The 22,992-nt window shown below is 26.8% G+C and overlaps 1 protein-coding gene across 1 annotated transcript; it reads right to left on the bottom strand.

The window, feature by feature from the left end:
- Nucleotides 1–3,143: 3,143 nt before the first annotated feature.
- LOC100208352 (prenylated Rab acceptor protein 1) lies at nt 3,144–21,483 on the bottom strand. The gene is made up of 4 exons (XM_065788559.1): nt 21,147–21,483; nt 4,835–4,932; nt 3,513–3,614; nt 3,144–3,384 (listed from the first exon to the last, which is right to left on the bottom strand). Exons 1-4 carry the CDS (start codon nt 21,416–21,418, stop codon nt 3,296–3,298), a joined length of 561 nt encoding a protein of 186 aa, XP_065644631.1. The 5' UTR covers nt 21,419–21,483; the 3' UTR covers nt 3,144–3,295.
- Nucleotides 21,484–22,992: the final 1,509 nt, after the last annotated feature.

Below are 22,992 nucleotides of genomic sequence, written 5' to 3'. Positions count from 1 at the left end.
ATTTCTTCTTCTATTAAATCATAATAAAAGTCATCCAATTGGTTCTTAGCATTATAAAAATTTTCAACTCTCCGGTTTTGATGATACAAAGTTTCATGGTTAAAAAAGTGATCATAGGTTAATCAGCTGGGACTGATTTTATCAACAGAGTACATAAAAATAATGTTAAAGAATCAAAACACACTTTAGCTTTATCAGGCAATTTCATGATAATCTTCGAAAAGAATAATGGTAAATGTCTAGCATTTTGTATTTTATGGGCACATATTTAATTTAAAGAGAACAACACCCATTTAACCCAATGAATTCAATTTTTTGACTATTACTATTTCTACCTTTTTTCAACTTGAAAAAATCTCCACCACTACTACCAATCACTACATCAGCTGTATTCTGCAATTTATGTAACATAACAGCTTTAACGAAGAATGCCTTATTAATCACTCTTTTTATGAGATATGACATCAGATGGTTTCTCATAGTTATAAAAAATAATACTAGTAACTAATTGAAGTAACTAAAGAACTAATTGAAGTGACTTAATAAGAGTACTAGTGCCTAATTGTTTACATTATAATTTCCTCTAAATAAGGAACTAATAAGAAAAAACTGATTTTAGGTTTATTCAAAGAACCTTAAAATTTTAAAATTTTTTGTGCTTGAGAACATTCTACCCAGTAATAACCTTTGATAACTTTTACTTTTCCATACTACATTATTAAAAAATTATCCTTTTTTGCAACCTAGCAACCTAGACAAATTTATCATAGTTACTTAGCTTCTTAGCTTTATCACCATTTAGTGCCAAATAGTTGGTCCAACAAAACTAGTAAAAAATTTAACTTTAAAGACTAAATAAAAAATGGTCATGAAGACCTTTTTACCAGTTTCGTTTTATCTCCTCTGAAAGCCCCCAGAGCTTACAACAAATGTCAATTCAATTATATTTAATTGTATTTGAATAACCTTTTTCAAGCAGTCAAAAAACTTCAATGCCATCTGACAAAACAAATACTAACTTGGGAAATGTTTTACTAATTAATGTGTTGATGCAATCTCTCAAGTTATTTGCAGTTGCAAATAACCTGATAAGTGATAGCTTTATATTTTTATGTACCATCAAGTGAATACATTCCATTCCAGTGAATCTATTTGTTATTTTTCTACTAATTCATTAAGCATGTCATCAAACAAAACACATAAAAAGTTAAATTAAAAAATCCTTTTTTCCATGTGCGATCTTGAAAATTCTTGGCAATAACATAAGTCATGTTATTGACAACTTTTATTATTCCAAGCTTAAACAACTTTGCTATATCAATTTCAGGAAACATTTTCTGAAATGTTTTACCAACATCAGTACAATACCCATAAGAATCATGAAGAAATATTACTTGTAAAACCCATTTAGTTTTGGCTTTTGCTATCTCATTAACATAGATATCAACTTTCTTCTGAACACTTGCTAGACTGATAACTCTCACTGCAGATGCTGAACACTTGCTAAACTGACATCTCTTACTGCAGATGCTGAACACTTGCTAAACTGATACCTCTCACTGCAGGTGCTGACCACTTGCTAAACTGACATCTCTTACTGCAGATGTTTTCAAAGTACTATGATTCACGCTCTTTTAATTCACGATAGAATTTATCCAACAAATTTCCAAGACTAAACTATGAACACTTGAATTAATAAAAAGAATTGAAAGACTGAAATATTTCAATTCTTTCGTGGTTAGGGTTAACAATTCTGTTGTTATCATAAAATCAAAGTAAATAATTTAATATAAAACATTTTTTTAAATTATCCTTTAAACAAACATTTTATGAAGTATAATGATGATTAACAATGCAAATAATAATTTCCTCTTTTAAGACAATTTTAAAAAAATTGAAAAAAATATTAACTTAAAATGTAATGTAAATATTGATGGAAATACTTTTTTAAAGAAGAAATAATTTTTTTTTTCTTATAGAAAAATCTTTTACACAGCTTAATAACTTGTTTAAATATAAATAATGATAATATTTATCACAAATAATAATATTTATTATAAATAATAAAAAATAAATTTGAATAATAAATTGCAAAAGCTTAAAACTTTTCTAAACTTTTCTAAATAAATACGCAGTAGTACATATCAACAGCTTATAGCGATAAATTATTATCGCTATAAACTTTTCTAAACTGTTCTAAATAAATACGCAGTAGTACATATCAACAGCTTAATCGCAAAAAACTGCAATAAAGTCAAATTTACAAAAAAAAGTGGAGTTATCTTGTTTGCGGATTAAGCCATCGATATAATAATTAAGACCATACTAGTAGTAATCAATAGTATTTGCTTAATAAGACCAAACTCAAAGAGATCGAACTCAACTATCTCTTCTGTAGTAACAGACTAAATTTGTTACACATGGGTTCACAAAGGATGCTGTTAAACAAATTTAGCAGCATCTGCTGTTTAACATGTTGTACACACAAAAAAAAAAATAAAAAAATAAAAACTGCACTACCTCATCTACTGATATTTTCTCAATATCGGGTAGATGAACTTGTAAAAAATTTATATATTGGGTAGGTGGATTTGTAAGAAATTTATATATAACACTTTGTTTATATTATTATAATTATAGTTAAAATGCAATTTCAAACAAAATTATAAAAAAATAGATTACAAATAAAAATACAAATATATATACAGCTTGCTAAAAATCCAAAGAATAAGTCAATATCAGTACTAAAGTACTTTTTGCAGTTGTCAGCCTTTATGGTTTGATATGTTAAACTTGTTAATCTGTCGTTCATATTTATATATTACATAGGATAACATCCTGCCACCATTTTATATTACATAGGATGTCATTCTGCCACCATTTTATATTGCTATTGACACGATGATGGTTAGATAGGATTACTGAAATTTACTGAAAACAATCTTTCACTAATTAAATGTACGTCTGTTAAAGGATGTATATATGCCTATACCATTATCTCCCAAAAAAAATCCCTTTCCCTGTTATAAATATGAAAATAATTGCCTGTAATAAACCTTAAAATTTTCAGGTTTTTTTTTCTAAAAAATCTTGAAAGGTTTAAAGGAATAAAAGAAAAAAACAAATCTAAAAAAATAAAATAATTAACAAAACCTTTTAAATATTTTAAATAATTAAAAAATCCACCAAAAAATTTACAAAAAATTGTAACAATTATTGTTAATATGCACATAAACAAACGAAATATGACAAAAGATGACATCAAATTCTAATGTTACAAACTGTTCCATTTGTCTTATAAAATATTAACTTCTTGTAATTCAAGATCAACTGATTTCAACTCAAGCATTGATGCATGAAGAACAATAATGAAAGCTGATGCACCTTTGATAGAATAAATAATTCTCCATTTTACATTTTATATAAATGTAAAATGGAGAATTAGAAAAACATAAATCATGTTTAAAATAATAACTTGCAACTATAGCTACAGAAAAACTTAAAAAATGTACCTATTATCCAAAACACAATCGATCCAGCTGATGCCAAAAAAAAGAGTGGAAGAGAAATCAAAAATACCAATCCATACTGTTCAGCCATTGTTAAATCACGACCTTATAAAAATATAACAACATTTTTAAGCAACTTTTTACTAAAAAAAAATATTTATACTTTATCTACAAAACAAAGTTGTGGCAGTGTTTATGAAGATTTAAGATTAGTAAAATCATATACCAATTTAAAAAATCATCAACTTGATCAACTTCTCTTTTGATTATTAGGTTTTTGATTTTGGTTAAAACTTGATTTTCAAAAGTTTTTGAAAATCAAGTTTTAACAAAAATTATTCTTGAATTTCAAAAATAGTAATCAGATTTTATAAAAACTTGTTTAAAAAACATTTATGTAAAAAATCAGTTAACTTTTTCTTAGAATATTTATAAACAATAGTTTGCAAAAAAATGCAAAAATTTAAAACTACAATATATCAGTAGTAATATGGCAATAGGTTGTAACAAAAATCAAAAATTCAATAAAATTTATCGAAGAAATTAATAAAAAATCAATTAAATTTTTTTCATAAATTATTATCGCTATTACAAGTTGGCCAATTTTTATAATGCTTTTTTGACAATGTCAAGTTAGCAAGAATACTGGCTCATGCCTTACCTGATTTTAGATTTTACTCATTCTCATGATGGATTACTTAATTTATCTCATAGATTACAAGACTTACCTGATTTTTGATTTTTTCATTTAATTGGCAAATTACATTATTTGTATTAATAATAAATGTCTAGTAGCCTTTTATTTTAGGACATCACACTTTTAATTTAGAGAATACAACAACTAAATAACTAAGTAACTGAAAATTAAGTTTCTTGACAACTATCATTTCTGTAATTCAAAGACAAATATGTTTCATCTTTTGTGAACAGTTCTATTTGAATGTTTGATTGCCTTTACACAACCATTAGAGACTTTCATGAGCCAAGACCAAGTGTTTTATTTAACCAACCCTCACTAAAATATTGTTTATTGTTTATGTAAGATTGTTTTGTTAATTTTTTTTTTTTTATTATGCAAAATTTAATCAATTCCCTGACTTTTTGACACAATTTAAAATTACCATAACTTGTTATCTAGCCACCCTGTATAACTTGTTACCTAGCTACCCCGTATAACTTGTTACCTAGCCACCCTGTATAACTTGTTACCTAGCGACCCTGTATTACAAGAGAAGTTAAAGTAGTTTCCCCCTCCCCTATCCAATTTTATACCTGTTATATTAATTCAACCCTAAACTTAATTATTTGGTTAGTGTAAATCTCACCAAGCAACTTAATTGACTTTCCTTGACCCCGTGTTGAGATATAGTAGCAGCCTCCAAATGACATCACCAAACCAAATAGCAACAGAGGAGATGTTAAACTAAAATTATTATAAAAATTGTTAAATTTTCTAATTATTATAATTTATATAAATTATATAAATATAAAACATTATAATCTATATTTTTATTTGCTTACTTTTATTTTATATTATTATATCATTTTCATTATATTAATATTAAACTCTTAATATTAAACATATCTTTACTGATTAAGTATAAAAAATAAAATAGTGACAGGACTAGTTGGTCCAACTATTTTTTTATTTGAATGACTACCATATTTTTAGGGTCAAAGCATCCCACTACCAAAAACTATTCTTTGATGATTTTTGTTAAAACTGATAAATGTAAAAGATTTATAAATTTTAGAAATTATATTGATGGAGGTGAAGCTCATTAGCTGTGATAAAGGCACAGGTAAAGTACTCTTTGTAAAAGCAACTTACCTAGAAACAGTTTTCTTTTACAGGTAACTTGCCTTTACAAAAGTAAAGATAACTTACCTAAAAAAGGAAAGCCTAAATGTAAACCTCCAATTTAATTGTTGGTAAGGGTAGGATCTCGATCACCTTAGATAGTAACCTGCCTAGTAGAAATATTCCAATAAAAATACTCAATCTGCAAAACCTACTAGGCTGTTAAAGAATTTGAAAAAAGAATTTGGTGCTCCAAACATGACCTAGAGAGAAAAGATTTTTTTTTAAACATCTTCACTTGCAACAAGGCTGCAAACAATTACTATTAGAGTTACCTGGAAGAGAAAAGATTATAAAGCAAGATAAGAATTAACAGACGACTTAAAAGATTGCAAGTTATATGAATCAGAAAAGCAAGATGAAGGGAGTGAATTCCAAAGAATGTTCTAGGAAAAAAACTAGACAAATTTTTTGGAATTTTTGGAGCACTTAGTAAAGTCACAGTAAAAGGATGAGACTTTATTGATTGACGAGTAATATAAGAATGAATTTTAGAAGATGCCACAAGAGACGCTAGCTCTTTAGAGCAGGGCCCTTTAAAGTATTTATGGAAAAGAGTAATGGAAGTAGCATCACGACAACGTGATAATGGTTGTGGTTGACTGCAAGAGCAGGTCCAACTATGTTTAAAATACATTTTTGCACCTTGTCTAAAAGGGAAAGGGCATCATTCAAAGATCTGCTCCAGATATGACAACAGTATTCCATAAAGGACAGATTTGAGATTTAGAATAGAATCCGGAGAAAGAAAATGGTGAGCACGATAAAGATTTGATATATGGTTTCCAAGAAAGATTGGAAGTAAAAGTTAATCCTAGATGAAGGGTAGATGACTCATTGAGTACATTACTGTTCATAAATGATGAACATGGTTTTTTGTGTTTTGTAGTTTTCAATACTTTAGTCAATTTTTAAACTAGTTAAAGAATTTGACTCAAAGCACAAATAGTATTCAGTACACTAATAACAGTCCAAGAAAACACTTCATTACTACTAATAAACCTTAAGCCATAACTAAAGGTTCCAAATGTGGCCTTGACAATGCACACCAAAAGAACAAACAGGGAATCTATCCATGCGCAACATGGCACTGTTAGTCCTCTGATATTTTACAGCTGTTGATGGAATTAGCCTCTCTGAGAGCTACCACAGAGTTTGGGAAACCTATCTCTGGCCTCAGAACCATAAAACTGAGTTTTAGAGCTGTACCCTCATTAGAAGATAATAGAATATAGAGTTGTCTTGTCATAAAAATAGAGATACAAGTAAAACCCATGCAATGAGTCAAGAAGATCCAGCATTTAACATTCTAAATTGGAAACAATGTACTATAAATACATCTGCGCCAGCCTAATAGATGAAGCAGGGGTGCGAAGCTGGTCAACAGATAAAATCTGTTTACCCCTTAAGTGTTTGTACAGGAGGTCTTCTACAAGACAGTAGTAAGATGCATTTAACACCTGCCCAAGATGAGTATTTTTATCAAGACACCATCTCTAGCCTCTAACCATCTTTATCCCCCAACCAAGAGCCTAAGGCGGGGGGGGGGTCAAGTCAGAGTTGGCATCTCCTAGCCTTTGCCTTAAAATGTGTATCCTACAAGGCAGCAGGGCATGAAACAGATTTTACTGGGTTACATGTTAACAGTAGCAGGATAGCCTGTCTTGACTTTGTTGCACTGGAGTCATCTTCAAACATGTGGCTGATTGAATAAGTTTGGGTTGTTGAATAATGTTGTAAAAGATGAAAGCAGGCGTTTCTGTATGAAAAGTTTAGGACTTCTCCAAGTTCTTGCTGTGATTATTAGAACAGCAGCCATTGAACAAACATGCTTCTATGTTTTTCCTTCATTTACAACATTAGACTTATCAAGTGGTCTAAATTTTTTTGTATGCACTATCAGCTAGTTGATGCATCAAACACCGCAAGACTTGCTGATAAGTAGGCAGACGATGACTAGTAATTCTGAAACCTTCTGCTTGTGCAGACAACCAGTAATTTTGCAAGATTTTTTAATATTTAGATAAAAACAAGTGGAGAAAATAAAATGATTATGATAACTTATTGTGTCTTAGTAATATTTTTGTTAGTTACAGTGTAATATTTTATATCATATCATAATTTATTCTGTTATGACAATTTCCAATTGTATGTAAAAAGGGCTTTACCAATTATTTGTAATAGTTAATTAGAAGAAAAACAAAAAAAAGTGCATGTCTTTACAATGAATATTAGCCTTAGTCTATTTTAAGCAAAATAGCAATTTTTAGGGCTAAAAGAAACCTAAAGAACTTATCTAAGTTAAAAAAAAGTAAAATTCTTTTCTTATTGATAGACACTGATTCATAACTCAGGCAAACTTAACTTTTGAACAAATTTGATTTTGATTTTTTCCAGATCCACTGCCTGTTCTAAGCGATTGAAAAAAAGAGGACTTTTTGTCAAGACAGGAGTATTAAAGGGATCCCAAAAAGTCGAGACAAGTTGTGTTCGTATTAAAGAGAATGACAAAAAAAATAGTTGGGCAGAATTATTTTGTATACCAAGAAAAGCTAACTTTATTGTTTTACTCGGCCGCTGGTAGCAGCTTACAAGTATGCTTCACAATTTATCTTGAATTGTTTTATACATAAACTTTCACACTAGACACGCATATAATTTGTTTGTTCTTAAGGTTTAATTAATTCTCTACATATTCAAGAACAAATAAGAGCCATATTGTATAATTACAAAAAGTTACCACATGACAAAGTTAAAAAATCTTGAGTAATCCTTGATAAAAAAACTTCTTTAAATTTAGTTCAAAAATAAAGCAGCATTAACACTGTAAAATTTAACTTGTAGAAGTGTATAAGTATTTAACTTGTAGAAGTGTATAAGCATTTAACTTATAGAAGTGTAGAAGTAGTTAGCTGAGTAATTACAAAAGTCTTTTGAAGAAAAACATTCTTTTTATACATGCGTTTTGAGTTTTGTTTTGGACTTAATGCTTTAGTTACTACTTATAAAAACAATGGTTTAAGTACTTTGCATTTCTTATGTTCAATGATGCGTGTTAAAAACTTATTTAATAAAAAAGTTCATTTGTTTAGCTTTCTAATAATATATAGTTTGTTATTCTTTTAAAGAGATTTACTATTCAAATTTAAATTAGTTGTCAATGTTTTGCCATCCAAATTTTATCTAAAAAAATGTGCGGTCGTAGAAAAAAGATTTTTGTTAAAACTGCTGGTAGCGAAAAAGTTAACCTTATGAAATTAACAGCATTTATTTCCTAAACCTTTCATCAGGTACAAATATTCTCGAAGTTCTTATTTAATCATGCGAGAATTTATTTAATGAAATTTATTCTGTAAAACATGTATTGCTTATTATATTTTATTTTTAAAATTGAACAATTATTAGTCAGGATTGCAAAAAAGTGTAGCATTATCAAGTCAATTTTAAAATTGAAATCGTTTAATGAAAAACTTTTTATTGTCAAATTTTAGAAGTTTTTTGATTTGTAATTTTAAGAGACAGATTTTAATGTAAAATACTTGCCAAATAAACAAAAATTAGGAAATATTAAATGTAAACTGTTTTTTAACGCGCGCTGTAACATATTGACAATTTTAATTGCCATCAGTCTTGAATTTTTGCCATAAAAACATTAATTATTGCTTTAACTAATAAAAAGCTGTCTGTGAATTTGTTAAGTGTGAAATCTATAAATATTTTCTAACTAAGAGTTTAAGAATTTGTAAAATGTCATTTCGACAGGAGAACAAAATTGCCATAGTGATAAACGGTGTTTTTGATAGATAAACTCTATAAAAAAACATTCTTTTGTTTAGCTTCCTATATAAATCGTATTCCTATAAAATTTATAGGAATATCATACGATTGATAATAAACGTTTATTTTAAAAAACAAATAAAAGCAAATAAAATTGATTCAAAAAAAAAAAATTCTACAATGATGTCATATACTAAAACTCTTTAGAACTAAACGCGCTTGAATAAATTATAAAGTCTTTAGATTGCGGCTTTTACTTTAAAGACTTAAAAGAACTGACTAACATAGAGACGGCGAGCTTCAAGTAAAACAAGAAAGTTTTTCTTGGTATACGTTTATTATCTTGTTTTACTCAAAAAATTTCATGCAAAAATTTTTTTTTATCATTCTCTTTAACATGAACACAACTTGTCTCAGCACTTTGGGATCCCTTTAAGTTGAGTCATCAGCAAAAAGAGCTATTTTAGATATAAGGTTGTCGGGAAGATCATTAATGTCTACATTAATGATCTGTTTACACTAATGTTTACACTGTCTACATTAATGACCTGTTTTTTTTTATTATCTACAGATAAAAAACAAAACAGGACCAAGAATAGAACCTTGAGGTACCCCAGAAGTTACTGGAAATGAAGAAGAGTGTTAGCCTTTGAAGATAATTTTATTAAAGAAAAAAAGTTTAGAAAGAAACGATTTAATAATCTCAAAAACCTTCCTAGATACACTATATAAAACAAGCAGAAGGAAAAGAACAGCATGCCAAACTTTGTTGTTAGCTTTAGATATGTCAAAAGCAATAGCCCTAGCCTCACCATCTCCATCTAATGCACAATAAAATCTGTCAAAATCAGTCAAAGCAGTTAGCAAGTCAGTTGTAGAGTGAGAGGATCAAAAACTGTATCAATTGTTTGACAGTAAGTTTTTTGACTCAAGATGAGATGTGAGAAATTTGTTGATCAAAGACCTTGCTAATTTGATAGAAAGTAGACTGATCAGACATGGAGGGGTTTGGAGTTTTTGAAAATTGGAACAACAGATGCCATTTTCCAGCAAGCAGGAAAATAAGACTCAGCTAAGCACTTATTAAATAGTTTAGACAAAATTAAAGAGAGAGTTCTGGAGAACAATTTTGTAAGACAGGAATGTTGTCTGGACCACAAGCCATAGAAGAGTTTAATTGAGATATGACTTTAGCAACATTAGCTGGAGTGATTTGTATGTCTAACAATTGGTTAATCTGTTTAATTGGAATGAAAGAAAGAAAATGGCCATAAAATTTAAGAGACTAATTAAAAGAAAAGTACCTTGCAAATAGTTCTGCCTTTTCCTTAGGAGAGGTAATAAGATCAGTCCCATGAATGAGAGATGGAATGCTAGGCCTTTCTTTGTTAACAATGCTGTTTAAGATTTTCCAAAAGTCTCTAGAGCCTAACTTCTGAGATAAGATGCGAGATTTAGTGAACTGAAAATAATATAACCTAGCATCAGACAGTACCTTTTTACATCAATTTCTTACAATATTAAATAGCTGTTTGTTCTCAAGAGAGTTGTTCATTTGAAAAAGAAAGTGAGAATCATGGAGTAGAATGAGGCTTGACTTGGAACTGATAAGAAGGAATAAAAACTTCCACTCCTGCTTGAATACAGGAGGTTTCGTAGGAAGCACATTTATCAGCTGAGAGAGAAAAGACATCAGTTTAAGGACCATCACAAAGAAAATCAAGAAAAGAATCCCAGTCAGCTTTAGGGTAGCAGTAAGTAGTGCAATGATAGGATGAGTCCGAAAAAGAAGTATGAGATAAAAGATTTATAGAGATCATTGCAACCCTACAACATATAAATTTTTTGACATGTTGTAGGGTTTATGAAAATTTGGAAAATCTGTAATTTGGAACCTCCAACTCCTTATAGTTCTTGAGATATTCAGGATTCAATTTTCTTATTTATGCTAACTCAGCATTTTTTGCAAAATACATTTTTATTGTTAAATAACAATATTTTATGAAACAAATGAGGTATCATTCTGAAATTTTGTACATAGACAATCTTTTACATGGCGGATACAAATATTTGGTTGAAAATTTTTTTGACCAACTTAATTACATGTAAATTAGATAAAAGCATAAATTTTGGGGTATTTCGACAGTCAAAATGGTAATGTCACTGTGATTTTTTTTGAGGCATTGTTATAACTTTCAATATAGGTATCAAACATCACTATTAATAAAAAATATCTTACTGCATTTTTCAATATTTCTAAATGCAGCCTTTTAAATAAAGCTTATATATATACTGAGTCAGCATAAAATTTATTGCAAACTTATTTATGACAAAATTAGCTATATCTTTGTCATAAATAAGTTTGCAATAAACCTTATGCTGACTGCCTACCCCCCTCCCCCCATGAAAAAAAATTAATTATATTTTCCAAATTAAATATTTTTCCAAAATTGAAAATTTTGGAGGCCATTTGGAGTAATAATTAGAAATAATATTTTTATACATTGAAGCTAATTTTTTTGTAAAAGTTTAACTTTATTTTAAGTATAAAACGCTTACTGGGTTGTAATTCAAATGCATTTATAAAATACATTTTTTGTAAAAGGCTATATTTATAAAAGACTTTATTTTTTTTTTATAAATAAAACCTTTTATTTCCTCATTATTAAATTAATGCTTCTGATTTCATGAATTAGTTTCCTGTTACTTTGCAGGATTTTTATATTTACTTAACTAATTAATAAATGTTAAATGATTATTATATGATCTGTAAACAAAATAAAAATTAATTACCCTTTAATCTGTATAAGAGGAAGCCATATAATATGGCACATCCAACTATATAAACATTATAATAAAATCTATAAATAATTTACCATAAACTAAATAATGTTAATGGTATAAATAAATATTTATTTTGTAAAATATTTCAAAACTAGATTTTTTGAATAAAATTAAAAGTTGGGAAATATTAAAAGTGTTCTATTGAATTAGAATGTAATCTTGACTGTCACAAGCAAGGTTTAATAATAAGACAAAGTCTTTTAGACCTATCAACATTTTCAAGTGATGAAAAACACAAGTTGTTATGGAGAGCTGGTTTATTTGATTGTCGAAAATTGTTTACAACAGTTTGCTATTATCATAGAGAACACATTGGAATTGCATTTTAAAGAAAATTTCAGAAATGCTGTAATCTATTTAAAATACATGGAAATTAAAAGAAAAATGTAAAAAGGCAATTTTGATAATACTTTTATGATTAGAATGATTTAAATAGTAATTAAATAAACTAAAGAAATAATAAGACTAATAAATGATATTTTAAGAAGAAAATTCAAATCTGTTTATATATTTAAAATTTAATTGTTTTTTAAATTAATAAATATACTAATATGTTTTTTACAATGATGCTTAGTTGATATTAGTGTTTAGAAATGACTGTTTCTTATTTTTATAGGAAATGTGAAGATATCGCTATTAATGGCAATTGACAGCGATAACTAAAACACAAGATATTCCTGTTGTACCTGGTTGTTACAAAAGGGTATAGATTATAAATAAAAATTAGAATCAAATGATCAATACTATGGCAGGAGTCTGAGCATGAACAATATGCATCTTTCAATGAAAGTTATGAATCTGTGTGAAGGTGTGTCAATTATTATGCTTAAATCAGTGTCAAAACACCAACAGTTACCAGCTGCCAATAGAAAATTTGATCAAATCACTGAAGCAATAAGAAACAAAATGAATGAAGTTTATAATATTGATCCTATGATTAGATTGACATTGCTTTTAAATGAATTGAAAGATAAACTAAAAAATGTGACATCATACTCCACAAAAATACAGATATTAACATTAACTCCAGAATCATGGTCACTCCTAAAACCTGCAGAATTTTTTAATGTATTTATTTACTTTAAATGAAAGACTATAAAAGCTAAAAAAAAAATATGGAATTTTGTATAAACCATCATTTAAAAAAAAAAAGAAAAGTTGCTTTCCCATAAAACTATTGATCTTGTTCATAGCTTTTATCAAAGTGACGAGTACACATGATTGATGCTTGGAAAAAAAGATTTTTTTCAGTATAGGGTACAGGCAACACATGCAAAAAAGGCTAATATTGACCAATTTAAAAGAACTTCATGTAGCATTTAACTCTGAGCACTCTAGTTTAAATGTTAGATTTTCAAAGTTTTGCCGCCTTCACCCAAGATGGTGTGTAACCACAAACTCATCTGGCACTCACTGTGTTTGTGTCTGTATCTATCATCAGAATGTTAAGTTGTTAACTGATGCTCTTAAAATTGACAAAGACTATAGAGATTTAATGGGAACAATTGTTTGCAATCAGAATAACTTAGAGTGCATGCTACATCAATGTCTGCTATGTCCTGGTATTACTGCTTTAAAAGAAATCTTAACAGTAAAATCTGACAACAGTGATAAAAGAATAACAATTAACCAATGGCAAGGTACAGATAAAACTAAACCGATCAATCAAAAAATCAATATTGAAGATGTTATTGACCTTATATGAAATAAAATAGATAAACTATTATCTCATTCACTTATAGCTAAAAGTTAGGCCAAGTACCTTAAAGACTGTAAAGAGTTATTAAATCATAACGAGTGTATAATATTGGGTGACTTTGCAGAAAACTTTCAATTTATTGCTCAGGATGAGGTGCAAAGTTATCACTAGAATAAACTAAAATGTATGCTTCATCCTATTTTTATATACTATAAATCAAATGGTAAACTGATATCAAAGTCATTTTGCTTTCTTTCTGATGACGTTGAGCATGATGAATACTTTGTTTATAAAATACAACAGCTCATAATGTAATATATTACATTAAAGCAAACATTCAACAAATTAGTAATATTAAATACTTCACTGATGGATGTGCAGCACAATATAAAAACTTTAAGAACTTTTTAAATTTTTGCCATCACATAAAAGCCTTTGATATTGATGCTGGATGGGTTTTTTTTTTGCCACAAGCCATGGTAAATCTGCTTGGTATTGGGGGCACAGTAAAACAAATAACTGCATAAGCCAGTTTAAAAAGGACAGTCACTGGATAAATTTTAGATGTAAAAAAGATGTTTGAATTTTGTGTAACCAAAATAAAAAATATTCAATTCATTGTGTTTTATAAAATAGAAATAAATGAAGTTCAATCATCATTACAACCAAGGTTTACTTTGGTAAGAACCTTGTCAGGAACAAAATGCTTCCACCATTTTATACCAATTAATAAATGTACAATTTCTTTTAAAATGATGAGTTAACAAACTGATGTTCAGATATTCAACCTTGTGCAGATACCAAATGAGCTGGTTGTGCAGCAGGTTATTTATAATCAGGTTATTTATAATATGCAGGAGGCTATTTATAATATTTATAATATGCAGCAGGTTATTTATAATATGGATTATGTAGCTTGCAAGTATGACAATTTTTGGTGGATTGGAATTATTACCAAAAAAGATGAAAGAGAAGGAGATTATAAAATTCAATTTATGCATCAACATGGTCCCAGCCCTAGTTTTTTTGGCCCGCACAGTAAGATGTGTTGGGTCTCATCAAATCATGTTTTATGTACCATTGATCTGCCATCTACAACAAATAGTTGCCTATATAAAATTTCAGAAACTAAGTTAGAAAAAATAATTGAACAAAATAATAAAGATTTATAGAAAAAATTCTTAATGCATTATTACTTTCATATTTGTATGTTGCTTTTTCAAATTTAGTTAAAATATGACTTTATGTATGTGTAACTATATGTGTAATTGGCACAATTTGGCTACTCAAAAAAATTCTCCTAGTCACTTTTCTTTATTTTTTTATAAAAAAAAAAAAAAAAAAGGGGAAGGGGGGTTGGTAAAATGCTTAATTACCTTCCCCCTCCCTTCCCCTTTAGACCATGAGCCCTTCCCAGGTACAAAAAATTATATAAATAAAGTATAAATTTATTATTGCCCTCAAAAAGACTAACTTTAAATTTTTTCAACATAAAATTAAGATAGATTTTGTCATAATTTTTGCAATAAATTTTATTATACAAAATATATATATATATATATATATATATATATATATATATATATATATATATATATATATATATATATATATATATATATATATATATATATATTATAATAATAATAATAATTATAATAATATTACATATACAAATATGCTGAGTCAGCATAAAATTTATTTGCAATAAATTTTATGCTGACTAAGCTTTACTTAAAAGGCATTTAGAAAAGTTGAAAAATGCAGCAATATATTTTTTATTAATAGTGATGTTAAATACCTATATTGTAAGTCAAAAATGTATTGTTTTCTAAGAAAAAAATAGTTTTAAAAATTAGAAAATTTGTCTTGTTTATGAATATATATATATATATATATATATATATATATATATATATATATATATATATATATATATATATATATATATATATATATATATATATATATATATATATATATATATATATATATATATATATATATATATATATATATATATATATAGGTATGTGGAAATTGCAATTTTTGGAACCGATTTTTATGCTAAAATTTTGGTTCTCGTTTTTTTAACTCTTTTTTAGGCAGCGTGAGACAGACGTAGTTTTGTGGAGTTTCTTTTTAGAAACATATATACACATAGATACTTTTTGGAAAGAAGAAAAGCTACTCTTGATTTTTTAAATACTTTTATGCATGGTTACTAACTTTTTTATGGGATATTTTGCTCCTGAATATTAGGTTGATGTTCTCTCATGAATTTGTGGTCGAAGAAATGTAGAGTCTGCTTTTTTTATTATTAAAATAGTTTGCTTCATGCATTTTCTATGCACATGCCAAACTTCAACGAAAAATAATTATAAGCAATTAGTTTAATTATTGTTATACCAAGTATACCACTTTTTTCAGGTAGCCTTAGGCAAACGGTTTTTTGATGTGGTTCTTTTTAGAAACATATATAAACCTTGACGACTTTTGAAAAGAAGCAAGGTTTGGCTTGATTTTTATATAAATATTGTGTATCGCTACCATAATTTTTTATGGAGTATTTTGCTGAGAATTTTGCATGAAAATTTGGTTGATGTTGTCACTTGGATTTGTAGTCGAAGAAACCTAGAGTCCGCTTTTTTTATTATTAAAATAGTTTGCTTCATGCATTTTCTATGAACATGCCAAATTTCAACAAAAAATAATTATAAGCAATTAGTCTAATTAGTGTTGGACTTTAGGTACCTAACTTCGGTTTTTCTGTTTATTTTTGTTTGTTTATTTTTTGGTAAGCGAAATCCGGGTGGGGCCGATATCTGGATAAGGGGGCAATTCAAATAAAAATCTTATTTTAAATTATTTTAATTTATATTATTAGATTTAATTTAATATGGACAAGCTTAATAAAACTGTTTTATATGCACTAACAGATAGTAAGTTCAATTTTTTTATTCATGATAATTAATAACTATTTTCAAATCCAAAATATAATGATTAATGTAAAAAGTTTTTTATGTAACATTAAAAAAGATTAATGTTTCAGATTAAAGCTGTTGGTATTCAATTGCAACAGTTTTAATATTTTAAAACACTAACATTTAATATTTTAAAAACACTAAGAAGTTTTTTGTTAAGATTAAAGTAATGAAGTATGTAATATACTTATTTATATGTGGTTTATAATAGCCTATTAAACTATTGAACTGATTGTTAACTGTTAGTACCAGTTGACAATTTTATTAAGATATCACATATAAATAAAAATATTTCATACTTCATTAGTTTAATCTTAACAAAAAACTTCTTAGTGTTTTTAAAATATAAAAAAATTATTATTGTCTTTTATTATTTTTGGATTATATACTTCTTTATCTTTGGATTAGTGTTTAAATCATTATACAAGCATGTCTATTATTTATTTTATTTTTAGATCCTACCTGGCTTTTTGTAGGTTTTTTGAGATTTCATTAGTATGAATCACATAAATTTTGGGTTTATTCATTAAAAAAACATTAACATAATCACAAAGAGAAAATAGTATACAATAAGTTAATGTTAGTAAACATTTATAATATCTTTCTAATATAGAAACACTTAAAAAACTAAAGTTAATGTTTTTTACTTATTGTATACTATCTTTATCTGTGTTTATTGTTTACATAAGTTTATAAATATTCCTAATGTTATCTTGTTGCTTATAAATATATTATCTTTATATTTTAATAGTTATATTTTCATTGTTTATTTTCATTTCGTTAGTATAGTTGTTGCACCTTAAGCAGAACAGCTTTGACGATTGTTACATTTGTAACTTACTGTTAACAATTTCAAATTATTTTGTGTACAACTTTTTTTGTTGTTTTTAGTCGAATCTACACAGCATATCGCTGGTAAGTTTGTATCAGTTTGTATATGTTAATGATTATAGAATTTGCTAAAACTTTTTAATCTGTGAATAGATTTTAAAGATTACTAATTTCAAAGTCATTATTAGCAATATTTATTTTTTATTACAATTTTTGAATTTTAATTACATCTTTGTCTTCAATGAATAGTAAGTTTACCAATTATTACTTTTTCATATGTGTATATATTTTCGACAACTGAAATATAAATTTTTTATTAAGTATTTTTTAACCTTAGTTCTTTCTACATCTGCTATAAGTGGTATGTTTACAAATTTTTACTTTTTAATATGTTTATGCATATCTTGGCAATTACAGTATTTATTTTAAATTACAATCTTGAAACCATTAGTTACATCTTCAGCGACGACTATGACTAGTAAGTTTAAAAAATATTATTTGCAAACATGTAAACACCTTTCTTATCAATTACAAATTTTTATAAAAACTTTTTTTATCTTTAGTTCCATGTACACAACCTTCCGCTTGTAAATTTATGATTTAGAAGTGTTTCTGAATGATTATTGAATTTATGTTTCTATTTATATACATTATTTAATACATTAGTATTGTGTTATTCCTCAAAGTGCAGTGGAACGAAATTTTTACTCTCATTAACATTTTTTAAGCTATCATTGATTAATACGTTGTTCATATTATTTATTCAGTCTATCATTTTCACAATTAAATGTTTTATATTAAATTTTATATAAAATTCTTTTATATAAAACTGTTTTATATAAAACTGTTTTATATTAAATTTTATATTACATTTTAAAGCAGAACAGCTTTGACAATTGTTAAATTTGTAACTTACTGTTGACAATTTCAAACTATTTTGTGTACAATTATTTGTTATTTTTAGTCAAATCTACACGGCCTATCACTGGTAAGTTTGTATCAGTTTGTATATGTTAATGATTTTAGAATATAGAATATTTCAAATGTCAATAAATATGAAGAGTATTTTGCATACTTATTTACTATTCTTGTTTTAGTTTATTTAAACTGTTTGTTTGACTTTGTTAATAGTTATTTGATTTTAAATTAGTTTACTTTATGTTTACAGTTATACAGTTATGCTTATACAGTTATGTTTATACAGTTATGTTTATACAGTTATACAGCGCCTAAAAATTACATTTTTATTATTGATGTTGAAATACTAGTTTCTTGTAACCGTTACTTGTTTATAGAAGGTATGAGATTTTTAAATTATTTTAGATTTTTTTGTTTTATACAATTTAGTACATTTTTTTACATTATTTATAATGTTATTAATTTCTAATAAATTATTATATATTATTTCTTTGTTTAGGCAAATTGAATTGAAACTATAATATATTAAGTCTTTATATATACTTTTTGGAGGCATTTTAGGGTGGATACTCCAACTTGCATCTTGCAATGTGGTAAGATTTGTAAAGTTATTTCTCCCTTTTCAAATGAACACAATTTAAAATTTTTTTTTCAATTTTATTGACATTTTTTTCAAGTTTGAATAAGAAGAGGGGGGGGGGGGGTCATTGGGCATGGCACACGCCCCTTCTCTAGTAAAATAATCGTGAATACTTATTTCTCTTTTTCAATAAACTCAATTTAAAAACTTTTTTCAAATATCTTATAAAAAATTTTTTTAAGTTGGATAAGACTAGGCAGGGAGGGGGGGGGTTGTTGGGCGTGGCACATGTCCCACCTCTAATGTCAATTTATACACCACTTGTATATGCTGTGAAATAAGAAAATGTAATTTAAACTTTTTAACCCAAAATATAATCAATGTTTTTTAGGTTAAAATATTTATAAGAATGTAACATTTCACAACGAGGGTGTTTAAACGTAACAAAGACATCCACCCTTTAGTCTAAAATAGACCACTAATATTTGAAAATGGAATGGAAGCAAATCTTTTTATGTATAAAGGTAACATATTTTATTAGAAAAACACTCTTTCGTTTGAAAAACTTGTATTTTTTTAAAGTTACGATGGTGTTCCGGTACCCCCTCTGGCCCTTTAAACACCCCTTTTATCTATAGAGTTATGTGAACTTGTAGCCTACTCTTACATCTATCTTTTGATACCAAGGTATAGACATTTGGATAAGATTTGACAAAGTTATAACAATTTCAGTGGGAAAAAAAAAATTTTGGAACCAGTTTCTTCAACAAATCCATATTTCGAAAATTTGCTACTAAAAACGTCATAACTTTTTTTTAAATTGTTCGTTTTTAATAATTTTTTCACCTTTAAAATACTGTACTGAAGGGCTTTCTAATGATATATAACATTCTAGGATATGCTCAATCTAAAAAAATCAGTCAACGTACCTCTATATATATATATATATATATATATATATATATATATATATATATATATATATATATATATATATATATATATATATATATATATATATATATATATATATATATATATATATATATATATATATATATATATATATATATATATATATATATATATATATATATATATATATATATATATATATATATATATATATATATATATATATATATATATATATATATATATATATATATATATATATATATATTATATATATATATATATATATATATATATATATATATATATATATATATATATATATATATATATATATATATATATATATACATCAATTAGTTGTTTTGCATCAATTAGTTTGACTCAAGTTCTTCCCAACCATGTACAGAAAGTACTAATTTTTATATGGCTTCATTTAAATATTATAAATATTTAAATATTCATTTCTTGAGATAGAACATTTTTTCAAAAGTAGTTTCAATAAGAAGGTAAGGATTCCAAAGTACCTAAACACATCAAAATTGTTTGAAATTTTCAATACAGATTTAAAAAAAAAGTGTTATCTAATGAATCTTATGGGAACCTTATAACTTTTATACATAATTTCTTAGTTCTCAGCATTTAAAAACTTTACACATGGTATTTTTTTTTAAACATGTTTAAAAAAAGTTCAGAAATTATGTACATTATGCTTTTTTACCTTTGCATATTTTTTGTTTGATTTTTGCACTTGATTTTTGATGTTGTCTTATTTTATTTTGGTGTTAATTGCAGCCAATTTCCAATACAAAAGCATGAGGCGTTTTGTCAAAAAAATAATTAGTTTTTCACCACAAAAAATGCAATAACTTCGGATCGATTTAACTTTAAAAGTTGAAAGAACCCTCATTTTCAAGTCTTATTAAGCTCTATACAATTATGTTAATCATATTTGAGTATGTCGACAAAAAAAGATCATGTGGAATGGCTATCTCAGATAGTATCTGTGCCATAACACATTCACTTTTCACAGTAAACATCATTATATAATCTTTAACCAGAACAATTTTCTCAGTAAAAATTAATAAATGCATAAGCAGAAATTAAAATTTTGCGCTCTAAAAAGAGGGGATAAAAAATTTCTAAAATAAGTGAAAAAAAATTGTAAATATATTTTAAAACTTGAAAAAGGTAAAAACTTGAATAAAAAATAAACACAAAAACTTACATGCAATAAAGAATAAGCATTGCAGACACTGCAATATAGTTTCCCTGGTAAATCTTAATATTTGTGAACAATCGTTTAGATACTTCTCCTGCATTTTTTGGTTTTGAAAATTTGTTTATATTACAAAAAGATTTCCATGGTTGTAACTGAGAGCTTCGCTCTATGAACCATCCTTTTATTAATTGTAATTTTGTTTTATCAATTTCGTTAAGAAATTTTGAGGAAATTTCGTTATCAATCTGACCTGTTATGTTTTCTAAATTATTAGTCATTTTTTTTCCAAAAAATTTGATACTTAAAAACAAAAACAATTTTTTTTTTACGGGATACGCGCGTACGTATCTACGATTGTTAAGTAATGTAATGAGAACCTTACGGTAAACGATAAAACAACGCAAAATCTAATAGAAGGGCTATTCCACGTTGTCACGGCGTGACATTTGACTTTTTTTTGTGTGGGAAAAACATCAGATTTTAGCGCATTTAAAATTAGAAATTTAAAAATTAAAGATACTAAAAATTTTCATATACATTATATTTTCTAAAAACAAAATTATTTAGTTTTAATATTTTATAGACTTTTAGGTATACGCATTAAAAGGTTGCGTCACGTCGTGACAAAAATTATCTAGCATTTTCCGTCATTAGAAGAAATGATAGTAGTTTAGCTCTTGTGGATATTTTGAAATTTTTTTTGTTATGCCTTGGATGCTTAAAAGGTGTTATAATAGTTTCATAACATTTTTAAAATGTTTTATAAATTTAAATGGAGATACATGTAAAATTCAACTACATTTTTTTTATTAAATTCTATCTAGTTAACTAAGTATGATGCACTTGATTAAAGTTTCATTTCCATTTTATCATTAAACTGTTTTAAGAAATGGGCACTAAATATTCCAGAAGTTTTACAAGCATTATTAATGATGTTTCCAAGTTCTGTGCCATCAAAAGCAGTTTTAATTTTTTCAGCAGCAACCATGAAAATGTTTACTTGACTTTCATCTCTGACGGCTTTATAAAATGTTGTTGCGTCATTGATCAGAGCTTCTCTTCGAACAATTTTTTGTGTTGCTAACAGCAGTAAATAATGTTAATTATTTTTTGTTTCAATGTGCTGACTGAACTTCATCCTGCCAGAAAGTTGAGAAGTTTTCTGCTAAGTCAACTAGTAACAAAACTGAATCAAGATTGCTTTTTAAAACTTTTGTTTGGTTTTCATAACTCATTGATTGTTTTCCTTTTATAAAACAATGCAAAAGAAATTTGGGGAGCATTTTGCAAATATTGTTATACAATATTATGGCTTTGTCTTTTTTTATTGCTTTTTTGAGGTACTTAGTTCCATTAAATTGCGTAACTTTCTCCCAAAGATACCAGGTAATTTCTTTATCGTGGTTTTTTTCATCTAATTGGTAGGTTTTGAGGATAACTTTCCGTCCTTACAAGCTTCACAAAGACTATTCCAACAATTATCATTTTTTCTCGTCACACACTAAAGTATTTGGTAAAGCATGCGAATAAAGGGGAATTTTTAAATTGATGAAATGTAATGATTTGAGTGACAAGATAATGTTTTCATGTTTTTGACATGAACAAACATTTCAAGGCATTAAGCTTGAAAAAAGTATATGGCCTGGTCTCAAACTAGCAAACTTGGATTTACTGATTGAAAAATCAGTGCGTTCGTTTTTAAATATTTGATATGCTTCACTTATATTCATTGCTAAATACCTTTTTTGCATTTTCTTTTTTTCTTTATTACTTCTTAAAACAATCGTATCTCTTACTCAGGTGCCTGACGGGATATACCATCTTGTTCAAAAAAACTAATGACGCATAGCTT

This window comes from Hydra vulgaris, chromosome 01 (assembly GCF_038396675.1).
Source record: "Hydra vulgaris chromosome 01, alternate assembly HydraT2T_AEP".
In the NCBI taxonomy this organism is placed as follows: domain Eukaryota; kingdom Metazoa; phylum Cnidaria; class Hydrozoa; order Anthoathecata; family Hydridae; genus Hydra; species Hydra vulgaris.
Note: the sequence above shows the minus strand (reverse complement) of the source record. Positions and strands in the feature narration are given on the sequence as shown.